Source organism: Asparagus officinalis, chromosome 10, assembly GCF_001876935.1.
Source record: "Asparagus officinalis chromosome 10, Aspof.V1, whole genome shotgun sequence".
In the NCBI taxonomy this organism is placed as follows: domain Eukaryota; kingdom Viridiplantae; phylum Streptophyta; class Magnoliopsida; order Asparagales; family Asparagaceae; genus Asparagus; species Asparagus officinalis.
The window spans coordinates 6615557-6641094 of record NC_033803.1 but is presented as its reverse complement, the minus strand read 5'-3'; the positions used below and the strand labels follow the sequence as shown (position 1 = coordinate 6641094).

At 40.8% G+C, this 25538-nt stretch overlaps 1 protein-coding gene across 1 annotated transcript; it reads right to left on the bottom strand.

Moving 5' to 3' along the window:
- Positions 17328-19481, bottom strand: LOC109826402 (subtilisin-like protease SBT1.2). Its single transcript, XM_020393435.1, has one exon. It carries the CDS (start codon positions 19479-19481, stop codon positions 17328-17330), a length of 2154 nt encoding a protein of 717 aa, XP_020249024.1.

The window sequence follows — 25538 nt, the reverse complement described above, 5'->3', positions numbered from 1 at the left end:
ACAATTTTTGGAGTTAATTTTCTATTTTAATTGATTTTAGAAAGTCAGCTATACATAAATTCTAGAGTCTGCTATACCTGCTAATGGTCACAATTAACAGTCGACCGACGCCGTCATCAGTCTACTGATTGGCTTTATCTAGCAGTAATGACTAGTTTTAAAAGCTGAGTTTTTGGGGCTATAAATATCCCTCTTGCCTTGGTTCTTTTCAATGGTTTTTAACAAGGTTTTATGTTGTTTGTTGTTGAGTTTTCAAGAGAGTTGAAGTGTGTTTAATGTGAAGAAAGTTTCACAAAGAGAAGGAGATCGATTTCGGTTTTGGGCATTCATCTTCAAACCCTCATCTCTCTTTGTTTTAGAGAAGTTTTACTAAACTCATATTCTAGCTAATTATTATTTTTGATTCTCATATTCTTATGCTAGATTGATTTGAGTTTAATTCTTGTTTTTGCACATTTTTTGCACACCCACCCACTTGAGCTTTATTATTTTACACATTGTATATTTGGCATGTGATTGAGTTATTGAGAGTGAGCTTACCATTAGTTCTCATCTTGTAATAGAGAACAGATCATTTTTATTATGCTAATATTATTGAGATCACGTTGTAATACACAAGGACACTTAGAGAAATGGTTGGTGAGAGACAGGGTCAATTCCAAGAGGAGTGTCGTCGGTAGTAAATTCTAGGGAGATATTGTAATTCCAAGTACTTGAGGAAGGTGACACGGGCTCAACCAACACTTAGAGGAGTGTGTTGTGTATTGACAATAGTGAGAGTTGTAAACGTTATCGGTGAGCATTGAAAACCGATGATGTAGTTATTTTTGATATAGTGGAGATTCTCATCAAGGGTGAGGAGTGGAGACGTAGGTCGTGGGTCGACCAAACTCCATGATCATTTGCCTTATGTTTGCGATTGTCATTTGCGCACTATCTCTCTTATTCTTGTGTTCATGTTTATATCACCCGTTGTTTAATTACATATCCTTGCATATAGTTTGTTGTATATCATAATTGCTAGGATATTAGTTAATAAGTTTTAATTCGGCATCGAAATTGGATTAGATTAGCAAATACTCTATTCACCCCCCCTCTAGGGTAATTTTATTTGGTATCAGAGCTTGGTGCTCTTTGATTTGTATCTTAATCACCTAGAGTCAAAGATCCACGCTTTGCATTATTGCTAATCTAGTTTTGAGATTATTTTATCTTGCATGCATTATATATCATGGATATGCGTGGTATGCCTAGCTTAGGTTATGCCATTAATGTTGCTCTAAAACTCGATAATTTCCCTTTATGCTTAATGATGTGTTAGATTTAAACTTTTTGTTAGATCTAAACATTTCGATTTATGGGAAATAATTGATTATGTTTATATTATACGCACTTTGGAGAAATCCAAATGGAGTAATAATGATAAAAATATGTTTACAATGAACAAGCTATTATTAGAATTTTTGCTAAATGCCTTTAATTCATCTATATCTAACAAGCTTGCTCATTTTGATAGTGCTTATAAATTATGGAAATTCATAGAAGTACATCAATGAAACTTGGAGGAGATCCGACGTGTTTTGGAGGATTCTACTTCAAGTGCTACTGGAGCTTCATCATGCACACGGTCACAAGGCGATAGTCCTAAATGTGATTTATCTATTAATAAACTCGCTTGTGCATATGAGAAATTAATGCATGCCTAAAAAAAATTACATCATAATTTTAAAAATTTGCAAAGCAAGTATGTAAATTTAAAATCTGATCATGATATGCTAGCTTCCAAGTTTGATATCATTGCTAAAGAAAACACAACACTTTAAGAGAATAATGGAAAATTAAGTTTGGAAAATAAAAATTTGATTTCTGATATAGCTAGCCTATCTCTTGAAATGAATGATGCCATTTTAGAAGTAGAAATAATTATAAATAAATTTAATTCTTTCAAAGATAATCATATTTGTTCTACTTCTAATACCAATGCATATGTGCCTAATAATGAGTTGAATCATATGAAGAACCGCATTTCATCTTTAGATTCAACCCTTACTACATGCATGGAAAATCACAAGAAACTTGTGAACAAGTGTGCTAAGTCATGTAATACTATTCCCAAATCACACACTCACTATGCACACTTGTATAATAAAATTTATAAATGCACCATTTGTGGCTGTAAAGGCCATCTTGCCAAATTTTGCTATGATGCACATAAATCCAAAAATTCTAATACTAACACTTGTGCATCCCATAAAGTTTCCTCATCACAAACACATACACATGCACCTATTATTCATCATAAGCATGCTCATGTGTATAGTTGTGATTTTTGTGGAAGAGTTTGCTATTTGGCCAAATTTTGTTTTGATATGAGGAAAGTTTCACATTTGCAAAATAATTTTAAAAGACCATATATATTTGCAAATGTTTCACGTGCACAATCACAAGGTCTACACAAAAAAATTCACCCATTTCATTACACATATTGCAATAGGAAGGGTCATTTGCATAATTAATGTTATGACCGTGTTCATGCACAAAATACGCCCAAATGGGTTCGTAACCCAAGGGCATTGTGTTTCATTGATAGGGGTCATGTCCCTAAACTCTTTGGTACCAAGAGTGTTTGAGTGACAAAATATGTTTGATTTCAAAGAATAAATTTTTTTCCTTTTGTTTTCATGCTTCTAAAAGATAATTTTTGTTTTGTACATGCATGGTTTCATATTTTGTGTGTTTGGATTATAGACTAAACAATACTATTTACATCGTTTCCAAAGTCTACTAATCAATTAAAAAGGATTCCAAAATTTGGTTAAAATCATTTTGTCAAAATTAAGTATTTTAAATGAACTCGTATTTTTGAGATTTGCAAAATGATAAGTTTTCACAAACGAGAAATGATATTTGAAAAATTTCTTTTCTAACATGCTTTTTTTCATCAGAATAATCATTTTGCCAAGTTATATAATTTATGGAATTTATTTTCTACTTTTAAAAGCTCTTTTAAAATCAAATTTTCTATTCAAAACAGTCCCTGTGCATGTTTTCAGTTGACTGACAAAGGTCATCAGTCGACTAAAGAAACCCGCTAGAATTAGCATTTGTTTCTGCTCAGTCGACTGATCCCCCATCAGTCGACCGAAGCAGCTCATCAGTCGACCGATGGACTCCATCAGTCGACCGATAGGCTTTTCAGTAGTTGTAACGATTAGCTCATCAGTCGACTGGTTCCTACATCAGTCGACCGACGGCTAACGGCTATTTTCTAGTTTCTTGATTTTCATGGATTTTGTCGTTTTTGGGGATTTTTCTTTGGTTTTGGGGCTTTGTTTTGAGAACCTATATATACTCCTCAGCCTCAACATTTTGCATTAACAAAGAATGGTTTTAAAACAAGTTTGCAAGTTTGTTTATATATTTTATGAATCAAGTATGTTTTTGATATTAGTGTGTCTTTAAAAAAATTCTTAATCATGATTCATGTTTGTATGTTTATGTGATTTTTCGATTTTTCATTATTTTCGTGATTTGTTTGAAAATATCCCTTCATGATTCATATTTTTAGCTTTCATGATTCTCATGTTTTTTTCCTTTATTTGATTTCATGATCTATATATGTAAATCTATATGTTGCTTTTGTTTGTGTATTGAGACACCATTTTCATAATAATATATCTATGTGTATATGTAAATCTATATGTTGCTTTTGTTTGTGTATTGAGACACCATTTTCATAATAATATATCTATGTGTGTTCTCAATCAATCATGATTTATGTTTTGTGAATTTTTAGATATATTGATTAAACATGTGAATTTTTATTTTTAAATCTTTGATTTTTACTTTTGAATTATTTTCTTTTTGATATATATCTTCTTGATATATATTTATGTTTAAGATCATTGTGACACTTGTTCTAAATGATACATATATATATGTGTTCACTTGGTCTCTTTGAATGTGAGTTATGATTAGCACGTTTTTTATCTATGCTTGCTCACATGTTCGCCTTATCATTTCTATATATATGTATTAAGGCATTTTGATAGGGGGATATTTTTCTATTTTGTTTATACTCATCCATGCTCATATGTAGGGGGAGATTTAGCTCTCTTACTCTCATTGTTTCTCCAATTTTGATGTTGATAAAGGGGGAGAAACAAGTGAATTGTGAATACCAATTTTCTTTTGCATGTTGATTATAAATTGTATATTCATTTGGTTCATGCATGTTTTATATACTCTTTGTGTAGATTGTTTGTCATCATCAAAAAGGGAGAGATTGTAAGGTCTCATGTTTATGAGCCTACTATCTAATCTAGTTTTGATGATTAACGAACAACTCCTAACATCGTGTGTCAAGTGTTTACATTTGTTTTGTTAGGTATTCTACACAAATATCCTCTGTTGGAGGTTGGATGGACTTGCGCTTTCACGATCATATTCAAAGGAGGTTGGAAGGAAAAGTAGAATGAAGCCGTTTGCACTTCAAGTCAAAGACTCTATTGTGCTTCATCCATTTTACCAAGATCGAGCGTCATGAAGATCATTGATTACTATAGTGTTTTAAGGTTTAGGAGTTTACTTTGGGTGTTATGCTTAAAGCTTAAATTTTACACATACACGTTGTTTCGTTTTATGGTTTTCATTGATTGTTTCACTTTGCAAAAAGATATGTTTACTCATACAAATATTTTAATAGATGAGTTTTAGCCATATAAATATGAAAAAATACATATATTCGTATTCATGCATATATGTTTCATATTTATCGCATTATACGTTGTTTTGAGAAAATAACGTGTTTGTGGATTATTGACTTAGTGATACTATTTTACATCTTTTCAAAATTCTATAAATCCATTCAAAGAATTTTCAAGCTTGTTTGAAATTATTTCATCAAAATCAAGTTTTGACGATTTCATATTCTTGAATAGTTTACAAAATAAATGAGTTTTTCACAAATAACAAACGTAATTTGAGAATTTTTTTTTTCAAACATGTTATATTACATGTTGATAAACATTTCCCAAAATTTTCTCATTTTCCTAGTTGATTTACTATTCTCATTTTCCTAGTTGATTTACTATGTTTAATTAATTTTACCAAATCAAGTATTTTAATTGTTTTTAGAATCTGGAATATTAGTTTTAAAATAGTGATTTCTCACAAATGAAAAGTGACATTTCAGAAATTTTTTCTCTAAAATGTTTATCGTCATGTTTTCAAATGTTCCCAAAAATGTTATGATTTTTGGAGTTGATTTACTATTTAATTGATTTTATAAAGTCAGCTATGCATAAATTCCAGAATGTGCCATATCTGCCAATGGTCACAATTATCAGTCGACCGACGCCGTCATCAGTCGACTGATCCGCTTTTTCCAACAGTAATGGCTAGTTTTAAAAGCTGAGTTTTTGGGGCTATAAATACCCCTCTTGCCTTGGTTCTTTTCAACGGTTTTTAACAAGGTTTTAGGTTGTTTGTTGCTAAGTTTTCAAGAGAGTTTAAGTGTGTTTAATGTGAAGAAAGTTTCACAAAGAGAAGGAGATCAATTTCGGTTTTGGGTATTTATCTTCAAACCCTCATCTCTCTTTGTTTTAGAGAAGTTTTACTAAACTCATATTCTAGCTATTTATTATTTTTTATTCTCATATTCTTATGCTAGATTGATTTGAGTTTAATTCTTGTTTTTGCTCATTGATTGCACAACCACCCACTTGAGCTTTATTATTTCACACATTGTATATTTGGCTTTATTGATGTAGAGATCACACAGTCACTTGAAGTTATGGAGTCGTTGAGTCGTTGAGGGGGGCCGCTTCCTACTTCGACTTTATGCCTGGTTCTTAGAGCTCGGGACGGATGGGTGACTTGCGCACGCAAGAATCATGAGAGGATGGGGCTTGTTTCCCTCGTGTTACCTCCGATGATCAAGTCAACTGGTGAACTTAAGTGGGGTGAAAGAAGAACTGTGTGTTCTTATTCTTGTGCAATGTGTGCTTTAGGGGGTTTTTGATTGCGAACCTCTGGATATGGCGAATAGCATCTGTATTTATAGAGGATGCCAAGGGTAGATTGGTCATTTCATGAGTGTACAGTAAGATGGTGGTGAGGCGGTGGTGAGGGGTGAGCTAGAGGTTGAGTCATCCTTTGCTTTACACGTGTTGGTTTGTGAGTGATGGGAGGTCACTTCAGAAACCTTAGGAACAACAGTCCGACGAGTCTTCAAGACTGAGAAGTAATATTTTGAGTCGTTCTCGGGAGGAGTGATGGCTAACACAGAGTAGCAATCTTTTCATCCTCGGGAGGAGTGTCGGCTAATTCTGAGTAGCAATCTTTTGATATGAAGAGGATCAACTGGGTCCGCCTCTCGAATCGCCTTTGAGGAATGATGCCGACTCGACTAGGGGAGTGACGGCTCGGCTGTCCTCCGGGTCAACTTTGAGGAGTGTTGACTCCCTGAAATGCTGATTCTCGTGCTGACTAACACCGCCTTCCGAGTCGACATAGATCATGTCAGCTTGGCTGAGGGGTCGAGATGCCTTGAGCCGACCAACAATATCTTCCGAGCCAGTCCGCCTGGTGGGTAAAGGTGTCGGCTATTTATGGAGAATAGGGGACACCTCTTAACAGTTAGCCCCCTTCTCTATGATGTGGCTATGGCTGGATCCAAGGGAAAAACGATAAGTAAACAGAGACTGAGCAGGAGAAGAATGGGCTTTAACAACGAGATGGTGTTTTTTCTGGAAGCTGGAGTGTCTGACGTCACCGGACATCATTACGACTGTGCCTGGGTTGTTCTTTTCTCAGATGTTGGCTCTTCGAGGAAAGGAGGTGAAATGTCATTAGGTATTATTTCAAATTCTAAGGCTAGATCTTAACTGCGAGATGAAATGGGCTCTAAGGGCTCAGATATTAACAGTTGTAAAGAAAAAAACTATATATCGCCATTTGAGATTCTTATCCAATTAACTATTCTTCTCCCCCAATTCTTCTCTAACTTGTTCTTTCTGCTGATCGCCCCTCGTCTCTCCATGGATTTGGAAGCAGTTAAGCGTCAGGAATATCTAGAAATCACTCACTCGAAGGTGACTTTGGCCCAATTCAAGACAATGTCCAAGAAGTTTGACATCCCTGAGGGATAAGTTGTTCATCTCAACGGGATTAGAGGCTATTTATGACCATGGGCCTGAACAACATCCCCTCTACCTGAGCCACATGGAGTACGGCCTGAGGTTACCCTTGCCTCCATTCTTGAAGTAATTATTCAGGGATTTGGGGGTTTCGTCGGCACAAATGAAACCGAACGCCATAGCCATTGTTGTGGCTTTTGTGGTCATATGTAGATGGTTGGCCATCAGACCTACACCGAAGCTCTTTGCTTATTTTATGGTCGTAAAGGGAAGTCAGAGAGAGCACCACTATCACTTTCAGATGTTGGGAGCATTCAAGTTAATTGTAGATCTCCCAAACTCTAATAGAGAATGGAAGGAGAAGTTTGTATGGGTGGCTGGGGATGACTTTAAGATGTGCTGTTCCGATTGGCCCAAGATTCAGAGGGGTGCGCTTGCCAAGAGAGTGCTATCTAAGGAAGAGAAAGTCCATCTTGAATCAATCAAGGAGTTCATAGGCTCTCGTCATTTTGAAGATCTGCTTGATAGGTCAGTTCTAGGAATGACCACGGTGTCAGTGGTGCCGGCGACCAATTATGACACGGATAGAGCCATTGCCCTCATCACTGGATTGGTAGAAACAACTGCAATGCTCATAGCTAAGTTAGCCGATCCCCAGGAGGGACCTTCTGTCAAGCCAGCAAAGCGCCTCCGCCCAGATGTTCCTCCTTCAGAGGCCCAGCCGGTCGCCGAGGAGAGGGCGCCCTACCTTACTCACAGAAGGAGAAGAAGGGAGGTCGAAGGGGTTCTTCAACCGAGAGATGAAGGGATGCAGATGGCTATCGTCCCTTTGGACGACTTGTAAGAAGGCTTGACCCCGAGAGAGTCGACCGAGACCCCTCTAGAAGAGAGAGCCGAGGAATCTGAACACCCTCAGGAGTCGTCCCGGTGGGGAAAGGAGCCGACTCAGGTAGAGACGGGACCACCTGCTGTCGATCGGAAGTACCCTTTTCCACATATCTTCTCTAACGTGGATGAGATAGAATGAGACTAGCTGAGGTCGTGCATTATCGGGCATCCTTCAGCTGCTTCCAAATATGCAAAGGAGCCTAAGAAAGAGTTCCGCTTTGAAGCTGAACGCCATCTTGATGCTAGGGGGACCGTCATCGGGTCCTACCAAATCCAGGCAAAGGCTATCGATCAGCTCCGTCTCCCAGAAGATGAAAAGCTTCTTGGGAAGATACCTGACCTTGTCCTTCATCAAGCTCTCCGCAGTTAGTTTCTCCGAGGGGCTCTATTAAAAAACGAGCTATTTGGTCGGGTAGATCATCTTTGGACCATGTATCAGAAGCTTCTCGAAGAAGTTGATTTATTAAGGGCCAATGAGAAAGTCCTTCGACAACAGCTTGTCGAAGGGTCTACTTCTGATGCCTCTCAAGTTGCCAGGCTTAGACGAGAGTTAAATGAGGCACTTCAGGAGAGGGATCGTGATGTTGTCCTAGCCCGCGCAAGGAGGTGGCGCCAGCTCATGTGAAGCATCAATTAGACACGAGAGAAGTGACCATTGCCAAGCTTCAAGAAGAGATCAAACAACTGAAGTCTAAGTCCCACCAGGAGGTTGCCAACGAGCATCGTCAGGAGATTCTTGATAGTTATCATCAGGAGATCGTCAATGAATATCGGGAGAGTTTAGCTGGCCGAATCGAAGTGGCGCTAGCTTGTAAGGCTGGATGTGATTACATGTCGGCTCAGATTCTGACTGAATTGAAGAACATCCCTAATCGCCTTCATTATCCTTCCATGGTCGCTAACTGATTAAGTGAGTTGGAAGAGTTGGAAGCACAAGGAGCAGGATTCGACCCAAGTGGGTTCGACGATATTTCAGATGAGGAACAAGATCACTCGACTCCTCCATCGACTACTCCTAGAAGTTCTCCACCTCCGACTCCAGGAGCTGGAATGGATCTTCAGTAGATTTCATAGGAGTTTTCTTCTAATGACATTGTAAATTCCAATTTTGTAATACTTAGTCAATGAATGAAAAAGTATTGTCCTCTCTATTTTGTAGAATCTCAAACTTTTGTCAAGTGAGTTGAGATCTTCTCTGTAGGCTTGCAAGAGTTTGCTTACTTCTCCGGGTCGATCAGTACTGCCTTCCAAGTCGACACTAGGAGGTGTCGTCTCGGCTAGTCAGTGAGAAGTCATCTCATCTATACTTAGTCATCAAGGAGACGTGTCTACTCTTTAAGATGCTGTCTCATGTCGACTGACCCTGCCTCTCGCGTCGACACTAGAGTGGGTGTCATCTCGCCCGCTGGTAAAAGCATCGATTGACGGGATCATCCTTCTCTTCTTATAACATATTCTCGAGAGGATTCGAAACATCGCTATCTGACACGACGTGACAGCTTGTCTGCTAGTTGTCGAGGATTCAATAATGAGGCTTAAATTCTCAAGATCCACGTGGCGCAGGATTGCAGAATATATGCGACGTTCCAAATTTCAAATTTTAAAACGTTCATCCCTCTTCATTGAATCTCCTTCGTTAATTTTGGGAATGACGGTCGTTTGGATAGCTCCATCTGTCGATTGAAAGTTATAAATTAACTTGGGGAGAAGGGGAGAAAAAACCTTTCATCATCTTTTCCCCTTATTTTAGCAGCGTTTCTTCTCCAACTCCTAATCTTTCTTCAATCACAAAGTTTTTAATAGTTTCACCAAGCTCTATTAGCGGTCGCAACGAGGAAAGGATTAGCTTTCTTTGTCCAATCAATTCAAAAGTCTCTGCTGAGAGCCTCGAGAAGTTCTACAGCCTCTATGACATTTACCGGGACTTCAAATTGGAGGTCCCAGAGGGAACAGATCCGATCTACCGCCATGGTCCTAGCAGAGTTCCCGTATACATGGCGCATCTGGAACAGGGACTTCGATTGCCTCTTCATTCCTTCGTGAAGGAAGTGTGCTTGGCTATGAGGATCTCTCCTTCCCAGCTTGCCCCGAACGCGGTGGGAATTCTGATGGCTTTCATAGTCATCTGCTCCAGAATTGGCGTCTTTCTTACCATGAAGTTATTCAGGTAATTGGTCGGCATCAAGTCAATGAAAAAGGATCCACACTTCTTCTTTCACTATACAGGCGGCTTCAAATTGATTTACAACACTCCAGAGTTCAACAAGAACTAGAAGGAACATTTCGTATGGGTCTCTGAAGTCGACAGGATTCTCTCCTGCTCAAAATGGCTAGAGATAAATAAGGACGCCTTGAGACCGGGTCCTCTTGAGGCTGAGGAGAGGAGACAACTAGAGAAGATCCAGTCTTATGTCGGATCTCGGGAGAGAAATAATCTATTTGACCTGGCGTCTCTTCGGGTTGTGCACATCTCGATTACTTAACCCTAGGAGGCTGACCAGGCTAGGGTGAACTTGTTGGTGCTTCCTCTTCCTGGGGGCCAGGAAGCAGGGTTCGTTGGCGAGAGGCCAGGGCCCGTGACTAGGTCTCAGAAAAGACCAAGAGGAAACTTAGACCCTGAGGAGGCATCCAAGTTGAGGTCTTAGATGGGCGAATTAGCTACTGAGCTGGGAGTTGGGAAGAATCCCAAGAAGTCATCCACTCAACGTCGTGATCCTCCAGTCACGGCTCAAGCTTCCGGGTTGACTCGAGTCAGCCATATTTTAGAGCAACATCCATTAGAAAGACAATCGGGCATCGGGACAAATGAGACTGATACAATCGTCGGTGCCATTGTTGGTGTTGAAGTAGTCAATCCGGCTCCTAGTCTTATATTATCCCGCTGACAGGCAAAGAGCCAGCTGAGTTGGCGGGGGAAACATCTGAACAGACAACACTCCTCTCCGAGCCCCAAACAGAAGAGACCACCGAAGATTATGATATCGACGAGAAGGAGGGAGGTGGTTGGCCCTTCCCTCATTGGATTTCGAAAGTAAACTCCGAAGAATGGGAGAGTGCTAGGGTGATGCTATCGGGAGTGCCACTAGGCCCTTTCTCCCCGAGAAGGGAACTCTCTGAAGATGACAAGTTTGTCCCTTCGGCCTTTCTCGACAGGGAGACTTCAATCCTTGGGTCCCTTTCGTCTTCCAATACGGCCATGCAACAATTTTCCCTACCGAAGGACAATAAGGTCTTAAGGAGGATGCCAAGCTTTGGCTTGCATCTAGCCCTTAAGGCTCATCTAGTTCAAGGGGCCTTGTTAGAGCAGGAGCTGTATGAGCATTTCACATATATGCATGATGCTCCGCAGGAATGGGATTCCAAGCTAGCGAAGGAGAAGGCGGCTAGGGAAGAGGCCGAGAAGAAGGCCATTGCTCTAGATGCTGAGGTGAATGGCATCAAAGCTCACTAGAGCCGAGAAGTGGATGCTAGAGAACAAGTTCTGGAGGGGCTTCGGGTCGAGGAGAGCAAGTAAGCCTCCGTAATCATGGAGTTGAGAGGTGAAATAGCTCGGGAAAGGAGGGAGATCAATCGCCTCCAATGAGACATCATTGATTGAGAAAAGAAGCTAACTACTCTGGCTGAGGAGGTTGACTCCGAAAGGGCCCTTAGAGTAGCCGCTGAGGAAGTCGTTCGATCGAGTCGCCTCTCAATTGATCAGCTGAGGCGGGATCTCGAGAAAGAGCAGTCGTCACAACATAGGGCGAAGATAGTTGAAGAGTGATGCCATAGCCCCATTGGAAAAGTTGAGGTGGCCTTGGCATGTAAAGCCGGAGTTGATTACTTCGCTGCTTTGGTGCCTTCCAGCTCACATCCCCCTCCTGAGAGCTTTTACCCTTTTCAAGTCTCTTGCTGCCTTATCTTCTCATGGATTTTGAGGCGAGAGAAGGGACGTTGCTATCAGGTGATGATGATGAGTCTTCAGACGGAGCAGATGAGGAATCGGCAACGGTCACTCTGCTAAATGAAGGGGGGACTGAAGCCCCTGTGAAGCCTGCTCCTCCTGCCGATGTTAGTACTCAGCCCCAAGAGGCTCCGGCTCTTCCTTCTGATGCGGCCGCTCCACCTCCAGAGGCCCTCGCGGGTCCAGAAAAATGAGAACTAGTTATGTTTTTTTATTATCAGTACTTGTAATTAGTACTTTTGACTTTGTAAATAAGAAAAGTTAATGAAGAAACAAATTCATTTTGAGTGTTTTAAAAACTCTTGAATTTTTTTATTCCTGTTTGATTGAAAGGCGATACAGGAGTCGACCTTGAAGTCGAGTGCCTAGGCTTGAGAGAGTCGACTAGGTCTTTCCTTTCCCCTAAGGCCGAGAGGCGACTGTTGGAGTCGGCCAAAGAATTGTACCTTGAGTTTATTCCGAATAAGGTACCAAAGGCTTGGTTTCGACTGAGTAGTCGAGTGCCTAGGCGACTAGGTCTTTCCTTTCCCCTAAGGCCGAGAGGCGATTGTTGGATTTGGCCAAAGGGTTGTGCCTTAGGTTTATTCCTGATAAGGTACCAAGGGCTTGGTTTCGACTGAGGAGTCGAGTGCCTAGGCGACTAGATATTTCCTTTCTCCTAAGGCCGAGAGACAATTGTTGGAGTTGGCCAAATGGTTGTGCCTTGGGTTTATTCCTAATAAGGTACCAAGGGCTTGGTTTCGATTGAGGAGTCGAGTGCCTAGGCGACTAGGTATTCCCTTTCCCCTAAGGCTGAGAGGCGATTGTTAGAGTCGGCCAAAGGGTTGTGCCTTGGGTTTATTCCTGATAAGGTACCAATGGCTTGTTTTCGACTGAGGAGTCAAGTGCCTAAGCGACTAGGTCTTTCCTTTCCCCTAAGGCCGAGAGGCGATTGTTGGAGTCGGCCAAAGGGTTATGCTTTGGGTTTATTCTTGATAAGGTACCAAGGGCTTGGTTTCGACTGAGGAGTCGAGTGCCTAGGCGACTAGGTCTTTCCTTTCCCCTAAGGCTGAGAGGCGATTGTTAGAGTTAGCTAAAGGGTTGTGCCTTGGGTTTATTCCTGATAGGGTACCAAGGGCTTGGTTTCGACTGAGGAGTCGAGTACCTAGGTGACTAGGTCTTTCCATTCCCCTAAGGCCGAGAGGTGATTGTTGGAGTCGGCCAAAGGGTTGTGCATTGGGTTTATTCCTGATAAGGTACCAAGGGCTTGGTTTGCTATATTTACCAGTTATTATAGTGACGCAAAAATTGGGCTAAAGCCTTTTTATTAGATATGTTATCTAAGGAAAGCATTCTTCAGAGGAAATCTTCAAAATTTTAAAGATTAGACTGAAATTTAAAGGAAATAGCGTCGTAAGTGTTCGATGTTCCAGGGGTGACTGAGGATTCATCCATCTGGAGCTTTCAACCGATAGGTGCCGGCTCTGAGCTCCTTCAGAATCGTATAGGGACCTTCCCAATTAGGAACCAGTTTGCCTCGCTGAGTATCTTTGTCGAAGGCCGCTTTGCGAAGGACAAGATCTCCGGCTTTGAATCTTCTTGGACGAATCTTCCTGTTGTAGTGGCGGGCGATCCTTTGCTAATTAATGACCTGAGTGCGGAGTGCTTTCTCTCTGGTTTCTTCTAAAAGGTCGAGGCTGACTTGAAGCCCTATTGAGTTTAGTTCTTCATCAAAGTGTCACAGTCGAATAGTCGGTATGTCTACTTCGACTGGAGTAACCGCTTCAGCCCCCATATGATAGCTTAAAGGGAGTCTCCTCGGTTAAATTCTTATGGGTTGTTCGGTACGACCATAGGATGCTCGGTACGACCATAGGATGCTCGGCAATTCTTTAACCCAACATCCTACGACGGCGTTCACCTTCTTCTTTAATGCTTGGAGGATGCATTTGTTGGTAGCCTCTTCAAGGCCATTTGATTTTGGATGAGCAACTGAGGCAAACTTGAGGTAAATGTTGTATTCCTCACAGAAGTCACAAAAACCCTTGCTGTCAAATTAGGTGCCATTGTTAGTGATAAGTGACTGGGGCACGCCGAAATGACAAACGATGGATTTCCATACGAACTTAGTGATGTTATTCTCACCAATCTTAGCTAATGGTTCGGTGTTGATCCACTTGGTGAAATTTCCACAATGAGAAATTTCCTCTGCCCTGAAGCTAAAGGGAGATGCCCTAATAGATCCAAGCCCCACTGGGCAAAAGGGATATGGCTCAAAATAGGAGTCAACTCGGTTGCGACTGCTTTCGGAATAGATGAGAAGTTTTGGCACAACTGACAATGAGATACGAGCTTTGTTGACTCAACTAAGATAGTCGGCCAATTCATTATTTTGGAGACCCGCTAAAAGTGTCGACATGGCTACTGCACTTCCGATGTCGTTGACTTCCAACCTCTTCGCTTGAAATATCTTGAAGTAGGCTCATAGGTTTTCGTCTGGTCCTTGTCTCATTTGAATCAGCACATGAGGAGGGAGCTTCTACTTTGTGTCGGCCAGAAAGTGATGAATGAACTTCCGGCTAAGTAGTAAAAAATTACTAATGGATCACTTCTCCAGAGCATTCCACCAGAGCTTAGCACTTCCCTTGAGAGTGAAAGGGAAGCATCGACACAAGACTTCTTCAGAAACTTGGAGCATACTCATTATGTCAAAATAATTTTGAACATGCTCTGAGGAGTTTCCCTCGCCCGAGCATGTCCCTAAGTGGGGCATCTTGAATTTCTCGAATGGGTATTCCATTATCTCATCGGATAATGGGGTATTTCCTTCAATAGCATCAACGATCGGTTTGTACACTCGATCGTAGCCGGAGACTCTTGCAGTGGTTGACGAGGTTGGGGAACTATGACAGTGTAGTTTCCTGAAGCCTGTTCCTTTGATACGTCTCTCTGAATGACTGGGACCGGAACTCTCATTGACATTACTCGGTTGCTTGAGACGGATCTCTGCCTGCTTATGGTGGTTGCGAGGAGTCCACGGTGTGATGCTCTGTGGCGCTTCGAGGGGACGAGCTCCCGATCGTCGATCTTCAGATAGTGGACGTTGTTCAGCGACATGTGGCTGTTGTGGGATTTGCCACAGAAGCTCGTTGGTCAGAGCGACAAACTGCTCTTTGAGAGATAAAGAGAGCCTGTCTACCGTCTGCTCCAGTTGATTCTGAGTCACATAATTTGGAGAATGTGGCCTCAGATGAGATTGGTCCACCACTTGCTCAGAACCTGGTATTTTTTCTCAAAAAGAGGAAAGAAGGCCCCACGGTGGACGTCAAACTGTTGATGTAGAGATCACACAGTCACTTGAAGTTATGGAGTCGTTGAGATGTTGAGGGGGGTCGCTTCCTACTTCGACTTTATGCCTGGTTCTTAGAGCTCGGGATGGATGGGTGACTTGCGCACGCAAGAATCATGAGAGGATGGGGCTTGTTTCTCCCGTGGTACCTCCGATGATCAAGTCAGCTGGTGAACTTGAGTGGGGTGAAAGAAGAACTGTGTGTTCTTATTCTTGTGTAGTGTGTGCTTTAGGAGGTTTTTCATTGCGAACCTCTGGCTATGGCGAATAACATCTGTATTTATAGAGGATGCCAAGGGCAGATTGGTCACTTCATGAGTGTACAGTAAGATGGTGGTGAGGTGGTGGCGAGGGGTGGGCTAGAGGTTGAGTCATCCTTTGCTTTACACGTGTTGGTTTTTGAGTGACAGGAGGTCACTTCGACAACCTTAGGAACCATCAGTCCGACGAGTCTTCAAGACTGAGAAGTAATATTCCGAGTCGTTCTCGGGAGGAGTGCCGGTTAACACTGAGTAACAATCTTTTGATCTTCGGGAGGAGTGCCGACTAACGCTGAGTAGCAATCTTTTGATATGAAGAGGATCGACTGGGTCCGCTTCTCGAGTCGCCTTTGAGGAATGATACCGACTCAACCGGGGGAGTGACGGCTCGGCTGTCCTCCAGGTCGACTCCGAGGAGTGTTGACTCCCTGAAATGCTGATTCTCGTGCCGATGGTACTATCCGAGAACATACTATTCACAAGTAAGGTACTATTCACGGATACCGTTATTGTTAATAAATACAGTTACTGTATCCGTGAATAGTACCGTACTTGTGAATAGTATCTTATTTATGAACAATACCGTACTCGTGAATAGTTCCCATCGCCTTCAAATGGTAAATGATAATCTAACTTTTTCTGATGTGGATGATCTATCTTTGGTGGCAGCCACAGAGCATACGATAAGTAGATACACTTACCCTAATATAGGCTCTGATACCACTTGTTGGGATAAACCCGGGGCCCAATAGAGCAGGATTGCAGCAATAGTAGAGTGAAAGTAATAAAAAGATGAACACACAGATTTACGTGGAAAACCACCTAAATGAATTTGGGTAACAACCACATGCAAGAATAGAAGAATCCACTATGAGGAGAAACTTAGGAGTTATAATCTCTCTTTTACAAGGAGAAACTCTCTCTATTTATCCTCTCTCTCTTCTATATGATGAGTTGTTTATAGGACGACTTTTTCTGAAGAGTTTTTGGGCCTATTTATAGTGTTTGAGAAAATATTATGCACTAATAAAATATTAATATTTTACTGTGTAACTTTAAAATTTTCAACAAAGTTAGGTACGGACGGTGCCTAGAGGATGTCGGGGCCCACGTGCTTTTTTCCATTGTCAAAATTATTGGCTGCTGACATAGACCATCCAAGGCTCACCGGAGTTTGAGTTGCGTTCGACAAGGAAGACGGACCATTTTTTTTTATCTCTGATGCTGAGGAATTTAGTGTGTTCGGGCTTGAGAATCTGTTGTGTTGCTCCCATGGATTTCAAAGAGAGAGAAAGACAGTAAGAAGGACAAAACGAAGGTTAGATGAGAGAAATTGACGGGTTTGTGAATCTCCATTGAAGTGGATATAGGGCTAGCTATATGGATCTATATGTGACCTTATATAACTTGCATCAAAATTTCCTATCGCAGCTAGGAGAGAAATTGTGGCTTTAGGAGAGAGGAGGTAGAAGTTGGCCGATATATAAGGAGTACATTAGTAATACGAATTTGATTAGGAGTCCTCCACCTACTTGGTTTGAAGAGAAATTTCACAAATTTGTATTTCAAAACAAAGTGATCGTTTGGATTTATTTGAAGATTTATAATATAATTTATATACAGCAATGGACATTGCCTTTTTTATGACCTACTTCTTATATTGTGATTATGAAAATACTCGTTTCAAGAGTATTATGTGCATGCACACCAAATTCCATGTGTTTATTTACCTATTTTTATTTTCAACAACTTTACGGCTTCTTGGTATCTCAGGTGAATGTAATTGCAATAGGACTCCTCACAAAATACTTGCCAGAATTCCATACCAGTTGCCCTTCTGAAACTTTGCCTGCTTTGGGTGGAACTCCGTGGATACTCAATGTCACAGTAAAATCTTGCTTTTCACCTTCCTTAGTGAATGTAAGGGTATTAGGGTAAACATCCACATCCGCTCCCTCTGGATTATCAACCTTCACCGTATACACCGAGTTAGCATCACCAACATTTGTCACCATTCGATTCACAGTCTTGGATACCGATTTAGCCCCGAGATACACCGAAATCGAAGGATAGTTCAATTGCTCAGGCTCAATAGCTTGAACTTTAGAACACAGAATCGGGCCACGAGCAATTGTCGATACCTCAGAATCCTTAAGTTTCATCCCACAAAGATATCGGATGTAATCGTGCGGGTCAATATCATATATCAGACCCGGATCATTAGCTACCACCGGATCCACATGGCCCGATCCCATCGTGAAGGCACCGGCAATTTGACCGTCATATTCATCTTTTATGGGGTTACCGTCTCGGTCTTTGTTGTAGGCTGTTGTCATGATGGCTGATTTAATCGCAGCGGGCGACCAATGTCGATGATTGTGCTTGAGGAGAGCTACGATCCCTGACACGTGAGGTGCAGCCATCGACGTTCCACTTACCATGATAAACGTCTTATCCGTGCCTGTAGGATTCGGACCGACTTCAGTTGGCCAAGCTGCGAGAATGTTCGAACCGGGTGCAATAACGTCTGGCTTTATTATGTTACCGTTAAAGAGGTTAGGGCCTCGATTGGAAAAGGAGGACACTACAGGTGCGGGTCGATGTCCAAATTGTGTTCCGTTGAACTTTATCGCTGCAGTCGGATTTGATACCTGATTGAGATAGTTTATTATTTCCATCGTGTCGTTGTAGGTAACACGAGAAGCTGGATGGAGAAAAGCATCCGCGTCCGTTCGATTCCCCATCCACGGCTGGCTCATGACTATAACAGCGACGCCACCGGCCTTTTTAACGAGATCACTGGCTTCCACATTCTCCTCATAATCCCCACTGGCTCCACACATCACAATCTTACCTTTGACGTTGATCAATTTTAGAGAATTGCCTCGGCATGTCTTCGAATCCTCCGATTTCAGGACGCCGTACGGATAAATCAAAGGAAACTGAGTGGGAGCGAAGTTATCTGGCTGATAAGCCGATTCCCCATAGAATTCTCGGCCATCTCCGAGCTTTACTATCGATCTTACCCTTCTGTCCATGGCGCTCGACCCAACGGTTAGGATCCATGGAGCTCCGTCGACCATGTTCGGAAGAGGCCCGTCGTTTCCCCCTGCCTGAACAGGGACGATCCCCTTTGTAACGGCCGCGAATGATCCGATCGATATATCGTCCTCATCAAATTTATAAGGTTTGTCAAAGCCTAAAGACATAGAGAGCACATGTACCTGATCATGGATAGCTTGGTCTATACCTTTGAGCATATCGTTAGAAGTCCCAGGCGATACTCTATAGACTGAAAGATGAGCTCCGGGCGCCAGGCCTGAAGCCGTGCCATTAGCGTAACCAAGGACATTGGCATCATCGACGGTGCTACCAGCTGCCGTGCTCGCCGTGTGGGTCCCGTGCCCGTGGGTGTCCGCCGGAGAAACTATCCGTCCATTATGGAAACCAGTAGCTGCGATCAGCTTCTTGTTGCATCCACCTCGGCTCCAGTAGCATTTTCCTTCCCAAGTCCGCGGTTGCGGGGGCGGTGACATCTGCTTGTCGTCGAACGATGGGTGGCTGTATTTGATCCCAGAGTCGATCATACCGATTACTTGACCTGCACCGTAATCTGAGTCAGGCCACAATCCATCCCCCTGGCTCAGGCCCAAGAACTTCGGGCTGTAGGTGGTTCGGAGTTTGCACTCGTATTCAGGATGTGCACTCACTACTCCTTGTTTAGATTTCAGCGATTGCAATTCTTGGGGGGTAAAGATTGCTGCGAAGCCACTGATCGCGTGTCTATATGTGTAGATCATCCGAGGCTCACTGGAGTCTAAGGTTGCGTTTGGTAAGAAAGACATGTACCAATTTCTTCGGTCTCTGAAGGTGAGGAATTTTGTGTGTTTGGGCTTTTGTACTGGAAGAAGAAGGTTATACATCCCTAGTCACATGGAACTAAGCCTACTGTTATCTAACATCCTCGCTTTTTGTTTGGATACATTTCGTATCCAACAATTTTGTACTATATACTTTTATCTTTAATTAAACAGGGTATATCCCTTGTTTTTCTATCCAAAAAAAAATGATTGTTAACTATTTATTTTCTTTTAGTTAGGTTTCACTTTATAGTTCGTTAGAAACCAACTCAATAATTAGAAGCTAACTTTATACTCGACTTGATATGAGAAAAAAAGAACCCTGAACCTTGGATGATTATCAAATAACCTCCTATAATTTTCAAAACAACAGGAACCCCAACATAACCCCTTTAGCTTTAAGAATTTATCAAAACCCCCTCTATTGAACCGAGGTTTTCACTGAAAAAACATCCCACTGCGTAATTTCACACCTATGTATTCCTATGCTAGAGCCCACAACAAAGCATCTCCCCTAACAAAATAAGAAAGAATTCGTCGCCGCACGAAAATGACACATAAAAATTGATGATCATAATCCAATGATCACATTAACATGACAATAATTGTTATAAAAATAAGTTTGGGCTAGATCCACTAATCAAACCTCGTTGAGGGTAAAACATGCATAGCTATAGCTATTACTAGTGACAAAGTAACAAAAGAAACTGCATGTTACCGCAATTATTATACACTTGAACTTCATTCTTCATCTCGAGATACTATAGATAGGTATCAAGATCCTTCTACTTTCAAATATCTCTCAAGGGGCAAATCCACCACGAGAACCTTTACCAGCACCATATCCGCCACCACTACCGCTTTCCAACGCCATCTCCACCACCCTGTTCTCTGCCAGAATCATAATCCCTGCAGCTTCACCACCTCCATAGCCGATACCATTGTCCCCACCGGGGATTTTAGATGAGGACACAATTCGAGGAGAATGAGGTATCCAAAATGCAATCTCTTTGCTGAGTTTTGTGTTGGATTATTGGTGTCTGTGACTAAATCTGGAATAAAACAGATAAAATCTTTAGAGAGCTGAAGTGCTATATTTAAAAAAAATTCAAGTATAGCTATTGTGTGTTTATGAAACGTTGTGTTTAAAGCAATATTTGGCATACTCCGGTGCAAGGATCCCTATGCCAAATTGCTTTCAGACACCGACCCAGTACTGTCAAGACCTCCTCGACCTATAAGACCTTTCGGTCAAGACAAAGATCTCCTCGATCTGTTAAAACCTTTCGGTTCAATAACCTTTCGGTGCAGTCAAAGATCTCCTCGATCTGTTAAAACCTTTTGTTTCAATAACCTTTCGGTTCAGGTAAAAATCTTTCAATATGTAAAAACCTTTCGGTTCACAGCTATGTTCCTTCGGGCACAAACTAAAGCTTTCACGTTTTCAGACTCTGCAGCAGCAGCACAACAGCACAACGACACAAAACATTTGTGTGTTTTTCGTATCTCTTTTTTATCTCATCTCCCCAAGAGCTCCCCAAGAGGCACTATATATAGGCCTCTAAGACTAGCTCATAGGTCACCCAAATTTAATTTGACCGTTACAAACATAATGACAATTATGACAATTATATTTATAACGACAATAAACATAAATGTTGTAACTGTTGCATGTAGTAACGTCTGAACGCGAGGGTCACATTCCCTCTTGTGAACGCGAGGGTCGTACCCTCATGCAAACACGAAGCTCGTCCGCATGCTGTGAAGCAACCTACGAGATAGTCCTGCGTGGCAGCCAATATGGAACAACCTAGCCCCGATGCTTATGCCTCCGTGCGAAGTGCAAAGTGCGCCTAACAAAATGCTACTTAGCGCCTCAGCCCAATTAGCTCTGATCCCCGGCCCATTGGCTCTTAGCCCACGACTGAAGAGCCCACGGCCCACGGCCACACGACCCACGACCCACAGTGTTTGGACTCATGTTTATGAGCCTACTATCTAATCTAGTTTTGATGATTAACAAACAATTTATAACTGTGTTTGTTTCTAGTTTTTTTGTTTTGTTTAATATATACAGGTCAACAAAATCTGAAGTGAAGCAAATACAAATCAAATCAAAGATTCAAGATCAAGTTTCATATGCTAACACTTAGGTATATTAGTTTAGGATTTATATTTTGTATGTAAATACTTTAAGGTCAATATAATATACACACACACTCCTTGATTTTATCACAATTTGGGCATTCTTAAGTAAATACTATATTATTGGTTTATGAACAAAATAATTCTTGTATACATCTCTTATTAAGTCTATAAATCAATATAAAAAGGTTTCATAACTTGGTTTAAGTCAAAAGTCAAAAGTCAAAAATCAAGTGTCTTATATACACACATATTTGTGAGTTTTTGCAAAACAAAGAGATTTCACAAACGGAAAATGATATTTCGAAATTTTTTTTGTAACATGTTCATTTTCATGTTTATAAACATTATTTTAAATTTTATATTTTTTGAAATTTATTTGATATTTTTAAAAAGGGTTTAAAGTTCAAATTTACTGTTCATTATATACCCTATGCACGTTCTCAGTCGACTAATGAACAATATCAGTCGACTGATAAAAGTAGCTGGAAAAGCAAAAAGTTTATGCTCAATCGACTGATGAACCATCGATCGACCGATAGCGGATGAGCGGCCTGTAACGGTCAGCTCATCAGTCGACTGATGGCACTGTAATGACTACTTGATGATTTTTGGGTTTTTCGTCTTTTTGCTTGGTTTTTCTTGGTTCTTGGGCTTTGTTTCATGAACCTATATATACCCCTTAACCTCTAACTTCTGAACCATCTAAGAAAGTTTTAAAACAAGTTTTACAAGTGTTTAATGGTGTTTAAGAGTTTTTCAAGTTTGTTTTGTGTGAAGAAGTTTTCACAAAGAAGAGGCTTACATTTTGGGTTTGAGGAATTCAACCTCATCCCTTCGTCTACATCTCTTTGTGATTTTAGAGAAGTTTCCTAAACTCAATTATCTAGCTTGTTTATACTTAAATTTTCATATTTATATTTGCTAGATTAATTCGAGTTTGATTTTATACTCATTGATTACACACATCCATTTGAGCTTAAGTATTTCATACACAATATATTGGGGTTGTGAGATTGTATTATTGAGTGTGAGCTTACAATTCGTTCTAATCCATTATAGAGAACAAATCATTTTTACTTGAGCTTTATTGTTTAGATCACATTGTAATACACAAGTACACCGAGAGGAGTGGTTTGTGAGAGATGTGGTTGATTCCAAGAGGAGTGGCGTCGATAGTAAAATCTAGAGAGAGGTTGTATATCCGAGCACTTGAGGAAGACGACATGTGAGAGGCCAACACTTAGAGAGTATATTGTGGATTGCATTATAAGTGTTGTAAACGTTTATCGGTGAGCATTGAAAACAGATTGTGTAGTTATCTTTTGAGATAGTGAAGATTCTCCTCGAGAGTGGGGGCGGAGACGTAGGTCTGGAGTGACCGAACTCTATAATCATATTGTGTGTTTGTGATTGTCATTTATTACTATCTCATTTGCATAATTGTTCATGTTTATATCGCCCTTGTTTTTAATTATATATCCTTACATACAATTTGTTAAATAACATACTTTCTAGGATATAATTATTAACAAGTTTTAAATTTATATTAAATTGTATTAGATTAGCAAATACCCTATTTACCCCTCTCCCCTCTGGGGTAATTTTATTTGGTATTAGAGCTTGGTGCTCTTGATTTGTGGCTTAACCGCCTAGAGTCAAAGATCCAAGTCTTTATATCTTGTTAATCTAGTTTTAGAGATTATCTTATATTGCTTACATTTATATCATGGATATGCACGGTGCACCTAGCTTAGGTTATGATATCAATATTGCTCCTAAAATTGATAATTTTCCCTATGCTCAATGGTGTGTAAGATTTAAACTTTTTGTTAGATATGGACGATTCGATTTATGGGTGTGACACCCCTGATTTCAAAAAGGCTGCAGTCCAAGGTGAAACCAAGAATGTCAAACCTGTCATGCACTACACCGTGCAATAACACGTTTCACCATCATAATTACTATCTATCTAGTGAAATCAATAACAGGTGTAGGTACAAGACAGGTAAGAGAGAATATACAAAAGAAATACTAAACAACAGATATTCTGAAGAAAAATCATCACCACTGATATGATAAGAGAGAATATACAAAAGAAATACTAAACAACAGATATTCTGAAGAAAAATCATCACCACTGATATGAATGGATAAATCTACAGATATTCTGAAGAAAAATCATCACCACTGATATGAATGGATAAATCTCTGAGAAGAAAACATCTGAATTGATACAACTGTCACACAATAGGAATTCAAATGAAATGACATTAAGGCACATCGCCTTTACAAAACTAAAATGGTAACTCAAATGTTCATAAACACATCCACTGTGGAGTTCTGACATAACTACTAATAATATAGATAAATAACTACTAGAGCAGCTCCATCAACCTACGACTCTCTGTGCACCTGGCTCGTTACCTGAAAGGGGGGAAACAACGAGCGTCAAAGCGCTATAGCGAGTAACATCTCAACCAACCCCAGGGAGAAGGGCTAGAAGGATAAGAAAATAGCTGCTAATACATATAGATAAACAATCATCTACTCTGAAATAAATGGAGGTTTGATATTTAGAAATTTACAACACGAGCATTGTACGTCCAATGAAATAATCCAAACAAGGAAACCCTCATGTATATACCATATGTCTTAAATTTGTAAATCCCTAAATACCAAATCCAAATGGCTACAGTGTGGAGCAATAATGAAAGACAGGTCCTCTAAATACCAAATACAAAAGCTATAGTGTGGAGCAATAATGAAAGACAGCTCCATCTCTAATCATACTATCAATAACCTGACATAAGTCAAAAATATATGCCCAACTCGTGGGCTGTAACAGATAAAGGTCCAATACATGAACGGTAATAGCTTAAAGTCCAACACGAGGACTTTAATAGCTTATAGTCTAACACGAGGACTTTAATAAATTATAGTCCAACACGAGGTCTTCAATAGCTTATAGTCCAACACGAAGACTTCAATAGATTATAGTCCAACACGAGGACTTCAATAGCTTATAGTCCAACACGAGGACTTCAATAGCTTATAGTCCAATACGAGGACTTTAATATGTAAATGATGTCAGAACCAACATATAAAACATTTATTCTCATGCCTCGGTGTGGAAATCTAATTTCATGATAGTAGTCAACTCATGTACATAATTCTCTGTGTAAAACAATCCCATGAAGCCAAAGTGTCTCGCCAGCCACACCAACATATAAAATAATATGACTAAGCAGAAAAATCCCCAGCGGTCAACCGCCACGGTCGACCGTGACTGAAGCAGAAGCTTACTGCTTCTGTGCACTGTTGGACCCTAGAGGGGGGGATGATTAGGGTCTTAAGGCTAAAAAAGTACAATAAAAATTGAGACAAGCAACAAACTACAAAATGAACAGAGTTAGGAAATGTTATCCTTGTGACGCACGATGTGTTAACGAGAATCGGTCCGCTAACCTACGTCCCCGCTCCCCACTCTCGAGGAGAAATCTACTACACAACCCAGTTTGGAAGCCGGAACTTCTTCTATACAATAATCTCCTCACGATCTCACAACTACACAGTTGATCTCCACTAGATCACACTCCCACACAGTTGATCTTCACAAGATCAAGCTCTCAAACAGTAGTAATGGTGTAAAAGCTCTCTCTTTACAAGTCCCTATGGCAAAGAGAAAGATTAAACTGAAGCTGGGATGTGAACCTGAGAAAAACACAGAAAATAGGTTTTGAAAATTTTAGCTCTTAGTAAAGCTGAAACTCTGGTTTTTCAAAAACTTGGGACAATGAGGAAGAAGGAGTGTATGAGTTTAAATAGGAGAAACCAGCTGTTTAAACCCATACCCTAATCCCCCAAAATCTGGAAACAATCGACGCTGAGATTGTGTACAATCGGCGCTGAAAACAGTACAAAAGACCGTTTGAAAATAAGCGGTGATCGACCGTAAGATATTCGCGGTCGACC

What these genes read in the sequence shown, in the direction of transcription:
- LOC109826402 (XM_020393435.1), bottom strand. Translation starts at nt 19,481, where the DNA reads ATGTATAACCTTCTTCTTCCAGTACAAAAGCCCAAACACACAAAATTC.